Genomic DNA, 20,161 nt, shown 5'->3' on the forward strand with positions numbered 1-20,161 from the left:
TATAATTGAGCAATGCAAAACCCCCAGTATATCTTTATTTCCCTACTATGTAATTGTGAAATGGGGAAAAGCTGGAGTGAGTTAGGAGACTGCTGAAGCTCAGACGTTTCCTTGAATGATTTTGTGTTGCGTGTCCTGCAGGGAATGGGAAAGTGAGCAGCTGTGCAGCAGCAGAAGGCAGCTTCACTGCATTAACAGGACTCCTGGAAGTAGAGCCGTTGCACTTTACTTGTATCTCCACTAGTGATGGCACACGGGTGGAACGAGATGACGCCAGCATGTTCACCGGTAAACATTACTTTCATCTCAATTGTCTTTGGCACATGAACTCAGGGTTCCAAAGGTCTCCAAAGTTTGGAAAATGCTTAATTTTTACCGTTGTGTTTTCAAGGTTAGGAATATGCTTGAATTTGAATATACTCCTTGAAAATGCTTGATTTTCAACACATTCTGGTGTTTCATATACACAATCACTCATGTAAAGCAATATTTCTTTAATAGTTGAAATGACACGATCCAGTCGTAATATTTATATGTTGTGTCCTGGCGTCTCACACCAGACGTGGAGCAGACCTGAGCTAACTAAGCATAATGATGAGCATCATGATCAAAACATGAGCATTTAAAATAATATTAACAGCTGGTAAAATAAACAAATTGATCATATAAATTGATTGCTGGGGGTATACAGGAATTCTGTAAACTTCATTTTTTGAAATTGTATTTATAGAAACAATGTAGATGTGATAGAAATTGGTTGGAAATTTTGGGTTTAGGAACTTAAAAGTGCTTGAATTTTACTCTATACGAACCTTGTGAACTGATCATTGCCTGAACCGTTACTCTTTAACCCCAGTAAGTACATTTGGCGTGACTCCTGCGGTGGGTGGCCTGTCGACAGGAACGGTTGGGGAAGCTTCTACAGCCCTGAGCTCTGCAGCTCAGGTGGCGCTCCAATCACTGTCCCACGCCATGGTGTCCGCGGAGCAGCAGCTGCAGGTCCTGCAGGAGAAACAACAGCAGCTGCTGAAGCTGCAGCAGCAGGTGAAAGATCAAGCCACGCACGCACGTCCCTTTTGCTCTTATTATTTATGTGGCATTCTGGAAAAAAGATCCCAACGGACCATGCAGGTTGAGTCAAACTGAAACATTTCATCACACACTTCTGGCTTATATATGACTACCGGAGTATTCAGATGTAGAATTTTTGTCTGCAAGTTATTATACTGTTTTAATAGCAGTCAAGTATTTTATCTTGTGTTAGTAACACCTCTTTGTCTGTGCTGGGAACAGAAGGCCAAGCTTGAGGCTAAGCTGCATCAGACCACCTCTGCAGCAGCCTCTGCCTCCAGTGTGGGACCCATCCACAACTCTGTACCTTCCAACCCCTCCTCTGCTCCGGGCTTCTTCATTCACCCCTCTGATGTCATCCCCCCGACACCTAAAACTACACCCCTCTTCATGACCCCTCCTCTCACGCCGCCCAACGAGGCGGTGTCGGCAGCCTTTAGCGCTGAGCTGGCTCACCTGTTCCCCGGCTCTATGATGGACCCTGGCCCTGTCAACCTGGCCGCACACAAGAACACACAGAAAGCCAAGACGGTTAGTTACATGCAGCTATATGCTTGGTTGGTTAATGGCAGCGCCCTCTTCTCTCATGCAAGGCTTGGTATCAAACCTCAGTTGCATACCAAGAGACAATATTAGACATTATCATGATGTGATATATTTACCCGCCTCCAAAGGTGAAGGTGGTGAGAAAAATCATAGAAAGGGAGTTTCTCATTATTTATATTATCTTCCCAAAAGAAAATACTATTAGGATGCACAAAGTCTAAAAAGGTTACCTGCTCTGTAACTGAACCATGACTGACCCACCCCTCCCACTTAGCTTAACCTTTATACATAAAAAAATAGATTAATATGGTTTCTCACCAAAAGCATTACAGCTTCTTTAACCCTCAATCGACATAAAACAACACGTACATGCCGTTGGTGCCGGAGCTGATCAGTGAGCCACTCCGTCCCACCTGTCTGTTTTTTACCAAGGACAAGGAGAGAGATTTATATTCATAATTTCTGAAAACTGTATGAAACCCTTCTAAAAGGACTTGACTGCAGGGCACTGCCACAACATATGAAGCAGGTTGCACACTTGTCTATGACTATACCAGCAGAGATCAGAATTGATTATTCTAAAGGAGTGATCTATGCTCTGTGAAGGATTTCAATTTGTGCAATTCTCAATCTGACTACTTACAAATGACTACATGGTCCCTCTATATTCTTTCCCACTCTGCCAAGGTGATTGAAACCCCTGAATTTTTGTTCCCATTTGGATTGATTTTGAAAATTGTACTGTACGAATATGAAAAACAAGATAAAGACCTGCGACGTAGCAATCCTTAAGAAATCCAAAACGGGCACAGTAGGGTTGGTTGAGTTATTTGAATACACCAACTGCTGCTGTTGGGATCAAAGCCAGGAGAGACTGGATGCTCCTTCAGAGGAAACTGAAACTGTCGTTATAGAAATGGACTGTTGGTTTGGTTATACTTTGGCTACTTAAAGAAGCACCCTGCAACAAACGCAACTTTACTGTTGCCAACATTTCACACTGGGATCTGTAAGGATCATGATTGAAGATGTTTTGTGTAGTTTATTTATGCATGTAGATTCTTTGTTTGCAGCTTAATCAATCATTTTTCAAAATGTTTAAGCCTAAAGGAATATTTAAGCTCATCAAAATTGCAACTTTATTTATAATGTGATATGTATCAATCAAATTATATCAAACATTCCTTTTTTTTGCCTTATCTTTCGTTCCCAGGTTTTTGCAAAACATAAACAGTTTATATTTGTAAAAGTAAGGCTGGAGATGTACTATTTTTAGCCTCATAATTTCTAATGTACACAACCAACGCTCCAACGGACGCAGGATACACGAGGTGTGATGCGCATGTGAACCCGTAGTTAAAAGGAAGGACATCGTCTGCTTTTGGCATCTAAAAAAAGACTCTTCGGCATCAACACTAGATATGAACATTTTAAACGATCCCCAGCCTGAGTAACAAACAATGTGAAAGAAGAGTTAATTAAAAGGCTACCTTTTACCTGACTCAGTGCACTAAAATAAAAGTGCACTAAAATAAAATATTTGAAGTTTCTTTTTTAGTAATGGAATAATGTTTTCTTTTCACCGCAGAGCCCCATGGGCAGTGGTCTGGCTCTGGCCATTTCCCAGGCGTCTCACTTCCTGCAGCCTCCTCCACACCAGTCCATCATCATAGAGCGGATGCACTCTGGTATGTCATGTAGCAATATCACATATATACCACCTAACTGGTGCTTGAAAAGGTTCATTTATATGAACTCTTAGATACTGAAGTACATTTTTGATTTGAGAGTATGAAAGTGTACCGCAAGTTTCTTTTCAATCATGTTACATTTGTTACAGGTTATAAACAAAGTATGGAAATGTCATCTAAAAAGATTTTTCCAGAGTGAACTTCCCGTTTCCTTTCTCCCTAGGAGCTCGTCGCTTTGTCACGCTGGACTTTGGCCGTCCCGTGCTGCTGACGGACGCTCTGATCCCGACCTGCGGTGACCTCGCCTCTCTGTCGATAGACATCTGGACACTGGGTGAGGAGGTGGACGGTCGCAGGCTTGTGGTGGCCACCGACATCAGCACCCACTCCCTCATTCTGCACGACCTGCTGCCACCACCTGTATGCAGGTTCATGAAGGTATGTATTTTGCTGCATGATTGTCGACCTGATGAGTTTTTTTTGCTTTTGTTAGTTTACCATAATAATGCATTCTCCTTGTTTGCTTCTTACAACTCTTAGATCACTGTGATTGGGCGCTACGGCAGCACCAATGCTCGGGCAAAGATCCCACTGGGCTTCTACTATGGCCACACTTACATCCTGCCTTGGGAGAGTGAGCTTAAGTTGATGCATGATCCCCTGCGGGGAGAGAGCGAGGCAGCCAGTCAGCCTGATGTGGATCAGCACTTGACCATGATGGTGGCACTGCAGGAGGACATCCAGTGCAGGTAAGGCTGGGAGTAAATCAGCTCCAGCACTTGAGTATTCCAACTGCGTTTGACTGACTTTGCCTTGAATTGACCAAAAATCTGTTCATTAGATTAATCATTTTCTCAAGCATTAGTGAAAAAATAAATGTCATCATCTGAGACATCTTTGTGGGTTTTTTTATCGGTGTTTTGGATTGTCTTGACATTCAAAAGCTTCATTCATTCTACATCTTTCTATCTATAGCACCATGAGCATTCTGTCAGATTCATGCATATGTTGTGCTTACCAGTCAAAGTTGACTGGTACTGTACGTGTATGCTTTGGTGAAAGCTTATTAAAGGCAGTATTTCACATTTTTCTTATCAACAAATCCCACGTAAAAAACGAAACTTTGTCAATCTCATTACTTTCTGACTCGTACTACTGTCTATGACTTTTAGCCCCAAGACCATTGGTCCCTACTGAAGACATACGTTTAAAAAATAAAATAAAAAGTCTCACTCGTATGATATTGAATTAGTAATTTCCTAAAACAGCTGGCCACTGTAAAATTAAGCAAATGTTACTTAAACAGGAAGATATATGTAGATGTTGGGGGCCACTTTCAGTCGTGTATTAATTCCCTTTTAATCTCCTGTTCTTGTTTACCAGATACAATCTAGCTTGCCATCGGCTGGAGACCCTTCTGCAGAACATCGACCTGCCGCCTCTCAACAGCGCTAACAATGCCCAGTACTTCTTACGAAAGCCAGACAAGGTGGTGGAGGAGGACCAGCGTGTTTTCTCAGCCTACCAGGACTGCATCCAGCTGCAGCTGCAACTCAACCTGGCTCACCACGCCGTCCAGCGGCTGCGTGTATCACTGGGGGCCAGCCGCAAATCTCTCCCAACAGCCGGTGCTCCGGAGGTCCAGGAGCTGGTTCACAACTCATCCACAGAGCAGCTGAGGACCATCATCCGCTACCTTCTGGACACACTCCTCAGTCTGCTGCACTCCAACAATGGTGAGCAAGTTGTATTTAAAAAAAACCCCACAAACATTGCCGTTAATTGTTTCTTTAAACAAACATTAATCACTTCTGTATACAGTAGACTTATGCAACACTCACACAAAGATTAGATTCACTTATAAAACAATCGGAATCCCACACAAGCACATATATACACACATGCAACAAAACATATTTATTGTTTTCTACCATTATCTTGTTCTTTCAATATAATTATTTGAGTTTACTTGATGCTTTGGCAATATTGTTCACCTTATGTGTTATATTTTGGAGATGACAAAGTTACAAATGCCGAATTTAACCAGTAGAAGATGGACAGCAACCTGCTTGTGATGTTAATTCACACATGATGTGTCTGTATATTTTCAGGCCACTCTGTGCCCTCAGTGCTCCAGAGTACCTTCCATGCCCAAGCCTGCGAGGAGCTTTTCAAACACCTTTGCATCAGTGGGACGCCTAAGATCCGTCTTCACGCCGGCCTGCTGTTGGTTCAGCTCTGTGGAGGCGAGCGTTGGTGGGGCCAGTTCCTCTCCAACGTACTGCAAGAGCTCTACAACTCTGAACAACTGCTCATCTTCCCTCAGGACAGGTAGGGGCCAGAAAAGTTGACATGCCCAGCAGCCAAATGTCTTTTTTTCCACAAAAATGAGAATAGCTGGTCCACCTTAAAGGTCAGCCCACCTTAAGTTAGCCTTGTTGTTGCTAACTTCACTTTGATCAGCAGGTGCTTCTGTCTCTCTCGCTCTCTGTCTCTGTCTCTCTCTCTCTCTCTCTCTCTCTCTGTCTCTCTCCATATACTCTCTGACCTGTATCTACTGGGTTCTCGCTCTTCGCGCTCTCTCTCGCTCTCGCTCTATATCTCTTATCCTAGATCTCATCTCTCCTCTTCTCATACTCTACTTCTCTCTCTCTCTCTCTCTCTTTCGCTCTGTCTCTTTCTTTCTCTCTTTTTCTTTTTCTCTCTCTATCTCCTATCTCCCTTTTCTATCGTTATTGCTCTCTTTCCTCTCTTGCACTCTCTATCTCTCATATCTCCCTTTCTCTATCTTTATTGCTCTCTTTTCGATCTTTCTCTCTTTATCTCCTTATCGCTCTCTTTTTCTCTTCCTATCTCCTTATCTAGCTCTCTATTGCTCTCTTGCTCTCGCTCCCTCTCGCTCCATCTCTCCATATCTCGCTCCCTCTCTCTCGCCCCCTCTCTCTCGCTCTCTCTCGCTCTCTCCCTCTCTCTCCCTCTCTCTCCCTCTCTCTCCCTCTCTCTCCCTCTCTCTCTCTCTCTCTCGCTGTCTCTCTCTTTCTCTCTCTCTCTTTCTCTCTCTCTCTTTCTCTCTCTCTTTCTCTCGCGCTCCCTCTCTTGCGCTCCCTCTCTTGCGCTCCCTCTCTCTCGCCCCCCTCTCTCTCCCTCTCTCTCCCTCTCTCTCTCTCTCCCTCTCTCGCTCCCTCTCTCGCCCCCTCTCTCGCCCCCTCTCGCTCTCTCTCTCGCCCCCTCTCTTGCCCTCTCTCTCTCTCTCTCGCTCCCTCTCTCTCTCTCTCTCTCGCTCTCTGGTGGACACTAGTAACTGCAGTATTTTCCATCTTATTTCATCCCAGGGTGTTCATGCTCCTGTCCTGCATTGGCCAGAGATCCTTAAGTAACAGTGGTGTGTTGGAGGGCCTCCTGAACCTGCTGGACAGTCTGCTGTCTCCACTGCAGCAGCCACAAGCTGCTGCCCAGCGCAGGAGTGACGGTAAAGTGACCATCAGTGGGGCAGGGTTACAAATGCATACCAGAGCTGATGACATTTTATGGAGCAGAAATTACAGAGATTTACATCATTGTGAATGTGTATACTTACATTTATTAATTCAGCAGATTATTCATTTGACAAATGAGGTACAAGTACAAGAGTCTGTATGTTTGTGTGTTTCCAGGTGTTTTGGATATCCCCATGATCAGCTGGGTCGTGATGTTGGTGTCCAGACTGTTGGACTATGTAGCCAATATAGAAGATGAGGCCTCAGGTGGGAAGAAGCACCTTGGAGTGAAAGAACGAGAGAGAACTTTTACAGGTATATGAACTGCACAATTGTCCTTCACATTTGATGAATTCACTTTTTGTCTGAGACCTACAATTTACAATTGTTATTCCACTACAGGACTTTACTACTTGAAGAAGTAAAATTCAAGGAAATATAATATGCATGTTTCATCAGGTCTTAATGATGTCATTGACAAATGATCTATCATCAGTTTATATTCTATGCTGTTCAGATCATTCAGATTGTAGGTTGAAAATGGAATAACGCCCCCTCTTTATGTAGTTGACACTTCTTCAGCTGTTTCCAGCAACTGCTTGTGATTGAAATGAGTGTTGTTGGTCTGTCCTTCAGGTATTCAGTGGAGCTTCATCAATAACAGCCTTCAGTCTCAGAACTCCAGCAGGTCAGCTAAAGGCAGCAGCAGCCTGGATCGACTCTACTCGCGCAAGATCCGCAAGCAGCTCGTCCACCACAAGCAGGTAAATGTGTCTCATTCCAACACCGACACCTTCAAACCCAGACTCATAAATGTGTTCTTTAAATAGTCAGATACAGCTTGATACATGAAACTGTGCAGACAAGTCTTGTACAAGTCCTACATTAGAAACCCCAGGAAAATGTTTTTCTCATGTCTGTTTGACTCCTTTTCGAATGCTTATGCAGTGCTTATATTTATCATGCCCTTTTTATTGTAGCAGTTAAATCTATTGAAAGCAAAACAGAAAGCTTTGGTGGAGCAGATTGAGAAGGAGAAGATCCAGAGCAACAAAGGCTCCTCGTACAAACTGCTGGTGGAACAGGCCAAGCTCAAACAGGCCACATCCAAGGTGAGCAGTTCAGCACACACTTAAGTATAAGTGTATAATTAAGTATGTTGTGTATTGTCTCCATCTCATATGCCAACACAATTTAGATTCTTTATCTATCTTTGTTTTGTAGTTTTTGCCATAATTTGGTTAGTCTATTATGATGGAATTTACACACCAGGCTGTAGATGTGTGAAATTATGCAAATCCTATCTAAATAGCTTTCAATTAATGTAAACGATGGGCCGTGATGTACATCACAATATCAGAACCACTTACTTGAAGTGGAAATGGAGTCACTTTGTATAATGTCAAAGGTGTCACTCGTAGTGAAGAACAAGGGAATGATCAGTCACCTCTGCAGAGCTTTTCTGCATCTTTTAGTTAATTGTTTTGTTTTTTACTGCTGTGGTTTTATCTCACTACTCTCATCAACCTTATTTTTAACTGACGGTACACTACCAGCTCGCCACTAAACGGCAGACGGCTGAACATAGTGGAGTATTTAGCATCTAAAGAGACAGATATTTATCCTCAGGAGGTGTTGGAGACCAAAACAGAGCTAAAAGACTACATTCATCAGGTGGACACAAACACTACTCCATATAAATTCAAATGTATTACCTGTCTTAGGTAGACTTACTGAAAGGTATAATGTTTACACTGCAATGGATAGCTACATGTTAAGGGCAGTTTTGTGAAATAAAACGATTCGCTTTCTTCCAAGAGTGATATGAGAAAATCAATACCCCTGTCATGTCTGTGCATTAACCATAGAGCAACAGCTGGGAGTCTTCCAGTCATTATCCTAAATCATATGCATTTACAGTAAAATAATGTCTCATAATTGGTTGTTTGCCCTTCCTCTGTCTTCCAGCACTTTAAAGACCTGATCCGTCTGCGACGGACGGCCGAATGGCCCCGCTCGACGTTAGACACAGAGTCCAGTACAGCCAAAGAAGCCCCAGAAGTAGAACCTCTGCCCTTTACACTGTCCCATGAACGCTGCATCTCTGTGGTGCAGAAGCTGGCCCTCTTCCTCCTCTCCATGGACTTCACCTGCCATGCTGACTTGTTGCTCTTTGTCTGCAAGGTATTCACCTGACACTGGTACATAGACTTATTAAATTTGGTAATGTGTATAATTAGTTAGTTAATAAGTACTTTTGTTACCCCCTCAGGTCCTTGCTAGGATAGCCAATGCTACAAGACCCACAATCAACCTGTGTGAGGTGGTGTCTGAGCAGCAGCTGGAGCGTCTGCTGCTCCTGCTTGTGGGGACCGACTTTAACCGCGGGGACATCTCCTGGGGGGGGGCCTGGGCGCAGTATTCCCTCACGTGTATGCTACAGGACATCCTAGCAGGTGTGTTTACTTTGCTTGCGGTTTGGTGTCACATTGGTTGTGACTTGATTGACAGCTGGTGTGTTTGTATGTCTGTTGTTTTTGAACATCTGGTGTTTGATCAGGTTAAAAAATGTCCGACTGTAGAGCAGCATTCCACTGAGCAGCATTTTTCAAATGCTTGTAAATAAATAACTTCAGTAACTATTGCTGTGAAATGTCGTACACACATTCCTGGTCCCCTGAGACGAATTTCAATAACTTGTGACTTGTTCATCTTGAGCCATCATCTGGTCGTAAACCAAAGGATAAAAAATTCTAATTCTAATACCTGCAAAACTAATGACATTCCTGTAAGCCTCAACTTTACTTTTTCTGTTTAGGGCCGATTAGTAAGCATGCTTACGCACTAAACTAAGATGGGGAACATGGTACACATTATACCTGCGATGTATAATGTTTAACGATGCCACATTGGATCTGACTGTTCTCACTTCAACACGTCATCCCTGTGAGTGTGATTAAATGAAACCCTTGTTGTTGTCCCAGGTGAATTGCTGTCTCCAGGCTCTCTGGACGTCATGGATGAGGTGGGAGTGGGTGACGAGGCCGGGGCGTCGTCCTCTTCAGCAGGGGCTGATTTGGACGACTGCCTCCCCCAGCAGACAGCCATCCCCCTGGTAGAGAGCATTGATGAGGCCTTGGTGCCTGATATCATTGCAGGTACTACGGGGACCTCCTCACTATTCCAAAGTGCGTGGGTAGCCGCATCCATTCTCCACACCTCCCACAACACCACACAGATGTTGATATGAACACACACTTTATAATCACAATATAAAGTTTTTGTTTCTGTTCTCTTTTTTCAACAGTATGGCTTTATGTGTTTTATTATTGTCCGTCTTTAAGAGTGGGAGTTCAAAAATGTAGATTTAGCCTATTTGACATTTGTTGTTAGTTTATAGTTGATGTTCCATTGTGTGATTAAAAAAATAATAACAATAATTTGGATGCCATGAGATGTTGTACTTTTCTAACTGTGTTCTCACAGAAAGATTCCTTTGTGTTGTGCCTGTACTCTCCTCCAGAAGAGGAGCTTATGGCTTGCTTGTATGTTTTCCTAGTGTGCTTCCTTGGCAATATTAAGGCTGTTTTCATTATCCAAAGGTGCTCCACCTCTGTCAACTTTGGAAAAAGATAAAGACATAGACTTTGACTTGCTACAAGATCTGATGGATGTTGATATTGATCCTTTAGATATTGATTTGGAAAAAGATCCACTCGCTGCCAAAGTGTTTAAGGTATGTTGAATATGACCTCCTATTCTCTTTTATTCTATCTATTTACTTGTTCATTCTTTGCCACTGGCTTGTGTATTGATGTTATTGCAGTTAACGGTTGAGTTAGTAAATGGTGAAATAAACAGCCATGAAGCTACACCTACCTGATGGGGTATTGAAGTGACTGAGAAGTCATTGGTCAATATAATGTACAAGAAAAGATTTTACAAGAAGAAGTCAACATATTGGAAGATAGTCTGATGTTTACAGGAAAAAGTAACGTTTTGTGATTAAGATGCCTTCTTGTGGCAGTTTATTAATTGATGTAATCATTAAGTGTAGCATAACCTATTTTACTTTCAGCAGCTAAATCAGCATTTTGGGTTTTGAAAGTAAATGTAGAATTTGATCTGTTGTCAGGAGAGTGACTAATTATTTCCCCCTCATGTTTTACATCTCCTCCTCCTCCAACCTGTCTCAGCCTATAAGCAGTACCTGGTATGACTACTGGGGCGCTGACTATGGCACGTACGGGTACAACCCCTACATTGGAGGGGTTGGTATCCCAGTGTCCAAACCTCCAGTTGCTGCTGAAAAGCCCGGGTCACAGAGTCTGTCAGTCTCAGTGTCACAGGGTGAGTAGGGGTTGGATTATGGGACTAGTCTTGACCTCTCTAAATAAACATTATGTCTTTGACCTTTTGCTTTTTTGTTTCACAGCACTGGATGCCCGGCTAGAAGTGGGACTGGAGCAGCAGGCTGAACTGATGCTCAAAATGATGGCAACTCTACAGGCTGACTCGATTCTTCAGGCCCTCACTTCAAGCTCAACCACAAGTAACTACACAACACTAAAGAAAACAGGACATGGTTATTTAAATATCTGCTGTTCAATAGTTGACATTAAGTGCTCAACAACCTGCAGACAAAGGTTTCTATTGGCAGTCTCTATGTATCGCGGCTGAAAGATTTGCTTGCTTTGTGTCTTTCAGTGAGCCAGGCCTCCAATGGGACTGATGACTCCCTGCTGAGGGCTCTCCATGGAGGAGGCTCTCCTCCAGCCGGCTGCCTCATGATCCAGCCCTCGTCCATCCCCATGTTGAGTGGCTGCTTCAACAAGCTCTTCTCCATGCTGCAGGTCCACCATGTCCAGGTCAGCACACACAAGCACAAAGTCCTTTAGTCTACGTGGATAGGTCTTTTCCCATTTCATTTTTAATCCGTTCCAAGGTCCATTGGACCTTAGTGAAAATCCTGGATTGTATTGATTGATTGTATTCCTGGACGAAATTCCACTTATTCAGTTACTGTACGTGAGTTTCAGATTTGTAATAAATTATGTAATTCATCATGCATTAAAACCTGTGCGGTTCACAGAAAAACGCTACATAAATGTTATTTGCCCCCAAAGTCTGGGTCATAACCAATTTTACTACAGTTTTGATATTCAATAACTTCAGCATTTTACTTAGGACTAGTGCAGGGCCCTTTCAGGATGTACTTGTGCCGTATAACAGGAAACAAAGTTAATTGAAAACCTGTTTCTTCTCTCTCAGCTGGAGTCTCTGCTGCAGCTGTGGTTAACACTCAGTCTCAACACGTGTTCTGGCGGCAGTGAAGAGAGCGGATCAGACATCTTTCTGTTCAACGCCAGCCGAGTGCCCACCATCCCGCTCAACCAAGGTCAGGACTCCACCACGCTTTCTCTCCTTCTCAACACTTGATAAAGAGAGAAGCTGAGTCTGTTACGTCCCTACACATAGTTGTTTTGTGTTTTTATTATATATTTATTTATATATATGTTTTGGTCTATGTGTGTGTCCAGCATCCATCAGCAGTTTCCTAACAGTACTGGCGTGGTACCCCAACACCTCCCTGAGAACATGGTGTCTGGTGCTACACTCTCTCACCCTGATGACCAACATGCCAGCCTGCGGTCAGTACTTTCCTCTCACTGGTTTCCCTCCGTGTGTGAAAGGTCTTAGAACTCAGATAGTCACACTTTCAGTCTTCCTCTCGAAGAAACCTTTTGTCTTTGGTGTGAGAGTGTGTTCCATGAAAGAGCTTAGGTCATTATGTCTACAGTGATTGGTTGATCAGACAGGGTATTGATTTGTGTCAGTGAATGTGAAACAAAATGTATCCATGCATTTCCAATACAGAACTATTTTAGAAAAACATTTAATGCATTGATGGGAAAGTCGCTGATTTAATTCATAAAACAAATGTGGACTTATAAAGTCAAGTGGAATCAAACAATATCTGATTAACTGAGGATCTATTAGTATCTATACAATCTAAAATGCTTTATGAATTATGCCACACCAAACTTAGATGGATGTGTCAGCCCTAACTTTAGAACACCAAAGTAAGAAATTCCTAAGTTTCTCCAAAGTCGTCCAGTTAGAAGGTACTTTTAGCAAAGCTATCTCATAAATACTATTCTTTTTGAAACATCCGTTTGCTGATTGATTGTATCTGATTTTCCACAACATAAGTCATGATCGCAATGTTTTTTGTCTTTCACATCCTAAATACTGTAACCTTGAACAACAAGGACAACTTTTAAGTCTCTGCAAAGGTATTTTCATTGTTTAATGAAATAATTGTAAACCAAAGGCTGTGTGGGAGAGAAGAATTCAATCTACCTTTTTGAAAATGATCAGCAGTCCACAACTTTATTTCCTTTAAGTGATTTAAATTAAGTTTTTTAAGTGTGTTTTATTTGCCCTTGTAGTATTGTCAATTGTCTGGTGTTGAATGATTTTTTTATAAAATCTGTGTTTGAACTTCCAGCCTCCAGCAACGGAATGAGCTCTCAGGAAAGCACAGCACAGCAGATCGTGTCTGATCCCACCCTGGTTCATGTCCTTGTGCGCTTCCTGTCTGGCAGCAGCACCAATGGGACAAGCCAGCACAGCTCTCAGGTGGGACCCACCGCCACCCAGGCCATGCATGAGTTTTTGAGCCGCCTGCAAGTCCACCTGTCCTCCACTAGTCCGCAGATTTTCAGCGAGTTCCTCCTCAAACTCATGCACATCCTGTCTACTGAGAGGTATGCGATCGCTTCTCTGTAATGCATTTTCCAACAATAGTGTTTGCATGTTACAGCACAGTCACCAATGAGACATTTCAGTAGATGTCTTATGAATGGTCTTTGTCAACTAATGGTTCATCCCGCCCTTTCAGGGGTCCGTTCCAGTCAGGCCAGGGTCCATTGGACGCTCAGGTGAAGCTGCTGGAGTTTACTCTCGAGCAAAACTTTGAGGTCGTCTCAGTGTCTACCATCTCCTCCGTCATCGAGTCCATCACATTCTTGGTTCACCACTACATCACCTGCTCCGACAAATTGGTTTCCCGCAGCGGCTCAGACAGCTCTGTGGGGGCTCGGGCTTGTTTTGGTGGTTTATTTGCCAACATCATCAGGCCAGGAGACGCGAAAGCTGTCTGTGGAGAGACGACACGCGACCAGCTGATGTTCGACCTGCTCAAGCTGGTCAACGTGCTGGTGCAGCTGCCTCTGTCGGGGGACAGAGAGTTCAGTGGACGACTGCCGCCGGCCGGCAGTGAAGCAGCTGGTAGCAGCGTGTCGGACGAGGAGAAGGTCTGTGGCAGCAAAGAAAGTGTGGCTGGTGGATCGGCGTTTAGTCAGGGTCCCCCTGCAGGTGTGGCCGACCTGGTGCTAGCCAATCAGCAGATTATGAGCCAGATCTTGTCGGCACTGGGCCAGTGCAACAGCAGTGCCATGGCCATGATCATAGGTAAGACCAATCTACCTACAGTTTCAGCATCTTTCATCTCGTTGTTTTGATTTTTATGCCCACCATTTTTATGCATTTACAGCATTTAGCAGTTTAGGAGAGAGATTTTTTTATTAGTTGGTAGAGACCAAAAACAGAGCTAAAATAAAAGTAGATATTAGATTTGCATTCAACAGTTGGACACAAACCTGACTAAAACTTTTTATTAGCATTCAAATGAATGCTAATAAACGGCCACGTATGTTGTTTATATTTAAAATATATATATTTTTTAATGAGAACAAGATGAATTTAGCCTATGTAATGTTTGCTGAACAGGAAACACTGGCACATTTTATGGAATATTGATAATTGTTCAAATGTAGTGTAACATACCCATGGAATCAACAAACTGACTCTGTAATGTCAGTCTTACAGCAGTATTTGGCTGATGTTTCCCAAAACATTAGCTAACATTACTGACCATAATCTACTGGTCATACCAGACCAAGTAACGCTGTAGCATTAAAACAACTGAGTGTATTGAATTGAACAACAGTGTGTTTAATTGATTTTGAATTCAACTCGTCAGGGAAATAATTTGTTGATAATGAAATTTCACTTGTGAGTGAATTGTACTCTTAACAAACCAGAGAACAAGGAAAAAACAAAAATATGAGGAGGATAAATAACTACTGCTGCAAGCTGACACTTCTCTCTGTTCCTCAGGAGCCAGCGGTCTCCACCTGACCAAACATGAGAACTTTCATGGCGGTCTAGACGCCATCTCGGTGGGTGACGGCCTTTTCACCATCCTCACCACCCTCAGCAAGAGGGCCACCTCAGTGCAGGTCATGTTACAGCCCATCCTCACATACATGGCCTGTGGTTACATGGGCAGACAGGTGAGCATCAGGCTGTGGTGTTTGGGCTTTGAGGATTTGGTATTAAAATACGTCTTGAAAAAATACCAATGCCAAAACTTTAATATGCGGTTTTAAAAACATTTTGTAGGGGTCTCTTTCCACCTGTCAGCTGTCGGAGCCTCTTTTGTGGTTCATCCTCCGAGTGTTGGATACTAGCGAGGCTCTCAAGACCTTCCACGACATGGGTTTGTACATGCACAACACTTGCCTCTTTCCCAACCTTTGGAAAATCTGATTGAACAAGAAACTATAACTTTTTGTTTTTCAGGTGGTGTACAGTTGATCTGTAACAACATGGTGACCAGCACCCGGGCAATTGTGAACACAGCACGCAGCATGGTGTCCACCATCATGAAGTTCTTAGATTCAGGTCCAGGGAAGACAGCGGATGGCAACCTCAAAGCCAGAGTGATGACCTCAGAGCCAGACAATGCTGAGGGACTCCACAACTTTGCTCCCTTAGGTGCTTTCAGTTACTTTCTCCTCAATTTGTTACATCTGGTGGGACAATAATCTTAAAGTAAAATATCGTACAGCCTTACATCAAGTTTTCTAATTGTAAATGATCTATTTGTCTCGTCCCAGGCACCATCACATCCAGCAGCCCCACAGCTCAGCCAGCAGAGGTCCTCCTCCAAGCCACGCCACCCCACCGCCGGGCCCGCTCAGCAGCCTGGTCCTACATCTTCCTGCCGGAGGAGGCTTGGTGTGACCTCACCATCCACCTCCCCGCTGCTGTGCTGCTGAAAGAGCTCCACATCCAGCCACACCTTGCCTCTCTAGCCAGTGAGTAGCAGCCAGTTTAACAATGAAAGTAAATTAGAAAAAATGTGCTGTGGAATTCTTTGGAAAATGATTTTCCTTTTTTAATATTTTTGCAATCATCACTTTTCCATCTCACTTGGATATAAACTCATTCCTTCATGTTTTGCTGTGTCCCCTTCCTCCGACCATCCAGCCTGCCCATCCTCCGTCTCAGTGGAGATCAGTGCTGATGGGGTCAATATGTTGCCGCTCTCCACCCCAGTCATCACCAGCGGCCTGACGTACATAAAGATCCAGCTAGTGAAGGCGGAGGTTGCGTCGGCTGTTTGCCTGAGGCTGCATCGGCCTCGTGATGCTAGCACGCTGGGTTTGTCTCAGATCAAACTCTTGGGCCTGACGGCGTTCGGTAATACCTCCTCTGCAACCGTCAACAACCCGTTCTTGCCTTCTGAGGACCAGGTCTCTAAAACCAGGTACCAAAAACTGAATTTGGACAGAGAGAATACCCATTTGTATTGGATGTGGGTGTTGTTGTAATCTTTCCTTTTCCCCGTACAGCATCGGGTGGCTGCGTCTTCTCCACCATTGCCTGACCCATGTCAGTGACCTGGAGGCCATGATGGCCAGTGCTGCAGCACCCACCGCCAACCTGCTGCAGACCTGCGCCGCGTTGCTCATGTCACCTTACTGCGGCATGCACTCGCCTAACATCGAGGCTGTGCTGGTCAAGATTGGCCTGCAGTCCACTCGCATTGGACTAAAACTCATCGACATTATGCTGAGGAACTGTGCCGCCTCTGGCACCGACCCTACCAGTGAGTCACAGCTGCATCTCTCCAGTGTCATAGGCAGCAGATCCACAGGGGAAAGCATCAAAAAGTCTTAAAATATTTAAATTCATTTGCATTAAGAGGTCCTTAAATTAGGTTGTTAAAGTTTAAAAGACAGATTGGCCCACCAGGTAGTAAAAGTGTGTTCATTGATTTGATTTAATGCCATTGAGTTGACAGCGTAAACTGTCTTTAAGTCGGTGTACAGCAGGTCAGCTGTACCAAAATAGGATGCATTTCTAGGACATGGATCGTGCTAACCGTTAACTGGTCATTGCTGTAATTAGTAGAAATTAAGTGAAGCGGCATTAATGAAAACGGTCTTGCCAACTGAAGGGGTCTTTGCTAGAATTCTGCACGGGCTTAAAACTGAGAACAGACCTAGTCTTGTGCCTGCGTCTTTAAGACCTCACTGGTACTGACAAATTGAGTCAATCATGCTAATCAAGCATTAACCACACTCTGTCTCGTTGCCTCTTCCTATGACTATGTTTTATAGACTTGCAACAAACATGCATACATGGATGCATGTCAGAAAAAGAGAAACCTTCTTAATAAATTACTTTCAATGGCCACACCTGACTAAACCTGAACCTTCTCACAACGTTTTGGGTTTCCCCATGAGCAGGTTTGTTGCGTAAGGCTCAGGACCGGTTTGTATTTAAGCATTCATTATTAAGTGTCACCTGCCCCCCCCAAACAAACCTGAAAGCATTTGTAATGTGGCAAAGTGTCTGCTAAATAAATGCAATGTAATGAGTTGGGGAGCAGAACCCTGCACATCTACAGAAAATAATCCATAAATGATTCAAAAATCTACCATAATATGCAACACATATTATGTGTTGAAGGTTCACAGGGGGACAAAAATCATCTCGGAGACTTGTTGACTATAGAGTACGATAACAATTCTTATTTTAGTCTTTGCCTCTATCTTTGTAGATTTGAACAGTCCTCTGCTGTTTGGGCGACTGAATGGCCTTTCCTCAGATTCCACCATTGACATCCTGTACCAGCTGGGCACCACACAGGACTCTGGAACCAAAGACAGGTACATCTACATCTTGCTTTTACTTCACAGACTCTCAACTGTCCTTAAGCCCCCCTCTTTATAACAACTAATGAGAATCAGTTTTCTGTCAAGGTGATATTCCAGACAGACTCGGCAATAGTTAAATGTGTCCTTACACTCTCCTTGTCATCTTTTACTGTCACATGGTCGTGTTTGTTGCATATAAATTCCACGATGGCACACCTCACGCTGAGGAGATATAGCAGAGTTTTACAAACCTTGTGATGAGGTTTCTGATTATTTATCAAAACATCCTCTCAATTTTCACCCTTCAGGATCCAGGCTCTTCTGCAGTGGGTCCATGACTCTTCGCGGGTGGCGGCTCACAAGATGAGTGGCCCCATGGGATACACTGGCGCCGTTGCTGGCTCTTCATCTGCTTCGTCCAGAGAGTACGGCCTCCTAATGCCGTCACCCTCCCACCTCCACTGTGTCGCAGCTATCCTGTGGCACAGCTACGAGCTGCCTGTTGACTACGACCTGCCTGCACTGCTCAACAGAGAACTCTTTGAGTCAGTTATATATTTTTTTCCTTATTATTAAGACCATACTTGCATACATGCAAGGAGTAGTTTACCCTAAAATGGAAACTAAGTCAATATATGCTCACTCTCATCAGAAAAAGAAGTGAAATTAGAGTCTTCCCTTTCAGACCTCGCTACCTAAATGTGATGGCATTTTTACATACAATTGGTCCTCGTAACATTTCTGTAACTCTTCCAACACAACTCAAGTCTTAATATGCCTCAGCAGCAAAGCTTACACACAGGGAGAGATTAAATGCATGTGTTGTTCACCTTGTAAAGAGTACTGCATTAATTAAATGTATAATTTTTAATCTCTTATGCACAAAGAAAGAAAAAAGAAACTACTGAATGAGGCCATTTGAACTTGTTTACAACCATTTGGCAATTTGCCCAGCTGTTGCTGAGACTTTCAATGCATTTCAAGGTTGCATTTAAATATTTAGCTACAGCAGTTGTGTGGTTACAGACGGTACAGACATACATTAATAAAGGCCTTTCAGATATTAGTCCCCTGTATTCAACGTTACTTTCTTTTTTTTTTTTTTACGCATGTTAAATAATGAATGTAAATTAATATTGCACTAATTATTAACCCTTCTTAGTTTTAATAAAGATGTCCTCGTATTCATTCACTACATCAATATAGATTAATGACTGATGATGATTCCATTCTTTTCTCTTCGTCCAGGCTGCTGTATAACTGGTCTATGTCGTTGCCATGCAACATTGTGCTGAAGAAGGCTGTGGACAGCCTGCTGTGCTCCATGTGTCACATCCACCCCAGCTACTTCTCCCTGCTCATGTCCTGGATGGGGATCGTCTCAGTGCCTAGCGCCAGTCACTCTCAAGCCCAGCACCACCGCCTCGCCATGACTGACGATGGCAAAAAGCAGCACGACGCCAAGACCAACTCTGCAGGACTTACCGACGACTCAAAGCATGCAAGACCTCCCATTAATCTGTCTGAATCCCAGTTAACGACGCTGGCAGCTGCCTCCCAGTCTCCAGGAGCCATCGAGCAGCTGCTGGACTCGGGCTTACCCTCACTGCTGGTTCGCAGCCTGGCCCAGTTCTGTGTCGGCCTTCTGGCCAGCGCCGACCTGCCTCTGCCCGCTGCTCAGGCCGAGAGACGACATCACCATCACCACTACCACTCCTCGTCCTCACACATACGGCCACCTTTGGCTGCAGAGCTGGCCGCTCCGGTGCTGCGCTTCCTGACTGAAGTAGGCAACAGTCACGCCATGAAAGACTGGTTAGGAGGACCAGAGGTAAACCCGCTCTGGACAGCACTGCTTTTCCTGCTGTGCCATTCCAGTGCTAGTGCTGGTGCCAATGCAGGCTGTCAGCCACTAGGCTCTGGATCTGCGGCAGGTCCCCCTCCATCCCAGCCTCAGGCTTCAGGGTCACGTTTCTCCTTAACATCTTCTGGACAGGCAGGAGGACTCACCACCCAGCAGAGGACTGCTCTGGAAAATGCCACTGTGGCCTTCTTTCTCCAGTGCATCTCCTGCCACCCTAACAACCAGCGGCTCATGGCTCAGGTCTGCCATCATATTCCACTCTGTTAGGATAATGCCCAGACACAAATTTGCTGGAGACTTGTTTTTCAATGACTATTATAAAAAATTATAATCATAAATCATAATAATAAAAAAAAAAATCAAACATATTAATGTTTTCATTAGCCTAGTGTTGGTTGCAGAATGAAGTTCAAGCTTTGTGTTTTTTATCATGTATTTAAAAGGTCATTTCTTAATGAATTTGGAACCCTGTTGATATAAAACAATTTTTATTTGGGT

General features: G+C 43.7%; 1 protein-coding gene across 6 annotated transcripts in view; it reads left to right on the plus strand.

Annotated features, from left to right (window-relative positions):
* The window catches only part of birc6 (baculoviral IAP repeat containing 6), a 96,581-nt gene that overhangs the window by 25,915 nt on the left and 50,505 nt on the right, over positions 1-20,161 (plus strand). For 2 of the 6 annotated variants that reach the window (XM_029450062.1, XM_029450064.1), the window contains exons 23-54: positions 142-288; positions 857-1,131; positions 1,294-1,602; positions 3,206-3,305; positions 3,532-3,746; positions 3,849-4,057; positions 4,692-5,044; positions 5,420-5,639; positions 6,641-6,777; positions 6,962-7,099; positions 7,421-7,548; positions 7,765-7,896; positions 8,753-8,968; positions 9,057-9,240; positions 9,769-9,972; positions 10,387-10,520; positions 10,981-11,134; positions 11,220-11,336; positions 11,492-11,652; positions 12,056-12,182; positions 12,325-12,435; positions 13,296-13,554; positions 13,689-14,260; positions 14,969-15,144; positions 15,254-15,350; positions 15,434-15,628; positions 15,751-15,951; positions 16,124-16,403; positions 16,489-16,745; positions 17,703-17,811; positions 18,108-18,344; positions 19,048-19,903. In XM_029450062.1, the coding sequence (XP_029305922.1) occupies positions 142-288; positions 857-1,131; positions 1,294-1,602; positions 3,206-3,305; positions 3,532-3,746; positions 3,849-4,057; positions 4,692-5,044; positions 5,420-5,639; positions 6,641-6,777; positions 6,962-7,099; positions 7,421-7,548; positions 7,765-7,896; positions 8,753-8,968; positions 9,057-9,240; positions 9,769-9,972; positions 10,387-10,520; positions 10,981-11,134; positions 11,220-11,336; positions 11,492-11,652; positions 12,056-12,182; positions 12,325-12,435; positions 13,296-13,554; positions 13,689-14,260; positions 14,969-15,144; positions 15,254-15,350; positions 15,434-15,628; positions 15,751-15,951; positions 16,124-16,403; positions 16,489-16,745; positions 17,703-17,811; positions 18,108-18,344; positions 19,048-19,903 (7,010 nt within the window). The remainder of the gene's footprint in view (positions 1-141; positions 289-856; positions 1,132-1,293; positions 1,603-3,205; positions 3,306-3,531; positions 3,747-3,848; positions 4,058-4,691; positions 5,045-5,419; positions 5,640-6,640; positions 6,778-6,961; positions 7,100-7,420; positions 7,549-7,764; positions 7,897-8,752; positions 8,969-9,056; positions 9,241-9,768; positions 9,973-10,386; positions 10,521-10,980; positions 11,135-11,219; positions 11,337-11,491; positions 11,653-12,055; positions 12,183-12,324; positions 12,436-13,295; positions 13,555-13,688; positions 14,261-14,968; positions 15,145-15,253; positions 15,351-15,433; positions 15,629-15,750; positions 15,952-16,123; positions 16,404-16,488; positions 16,746-17,702; positions 17,812-18,107; positions 18,345-19,047; positions 19,904-20,161) is intronic. The other 4 variants (XM_029450066.1, XM_029450065.1, XM_029450063.1 and 1 more) reach the window with 3 other exon arrangements.

This window comes from Cottoperca gobio, chromosome 15 (assembly GCF_900634415.1).
Source record: "Cottoperca gobio chromosome 15, fCotGob3.1, whole genome shotgun sequence".
NCBI lineage: Eukaryota > Metazoa > Chordata > Actinopteri > Perciformes > Bovichtidae > Cottoperca > Cottoperca gobio.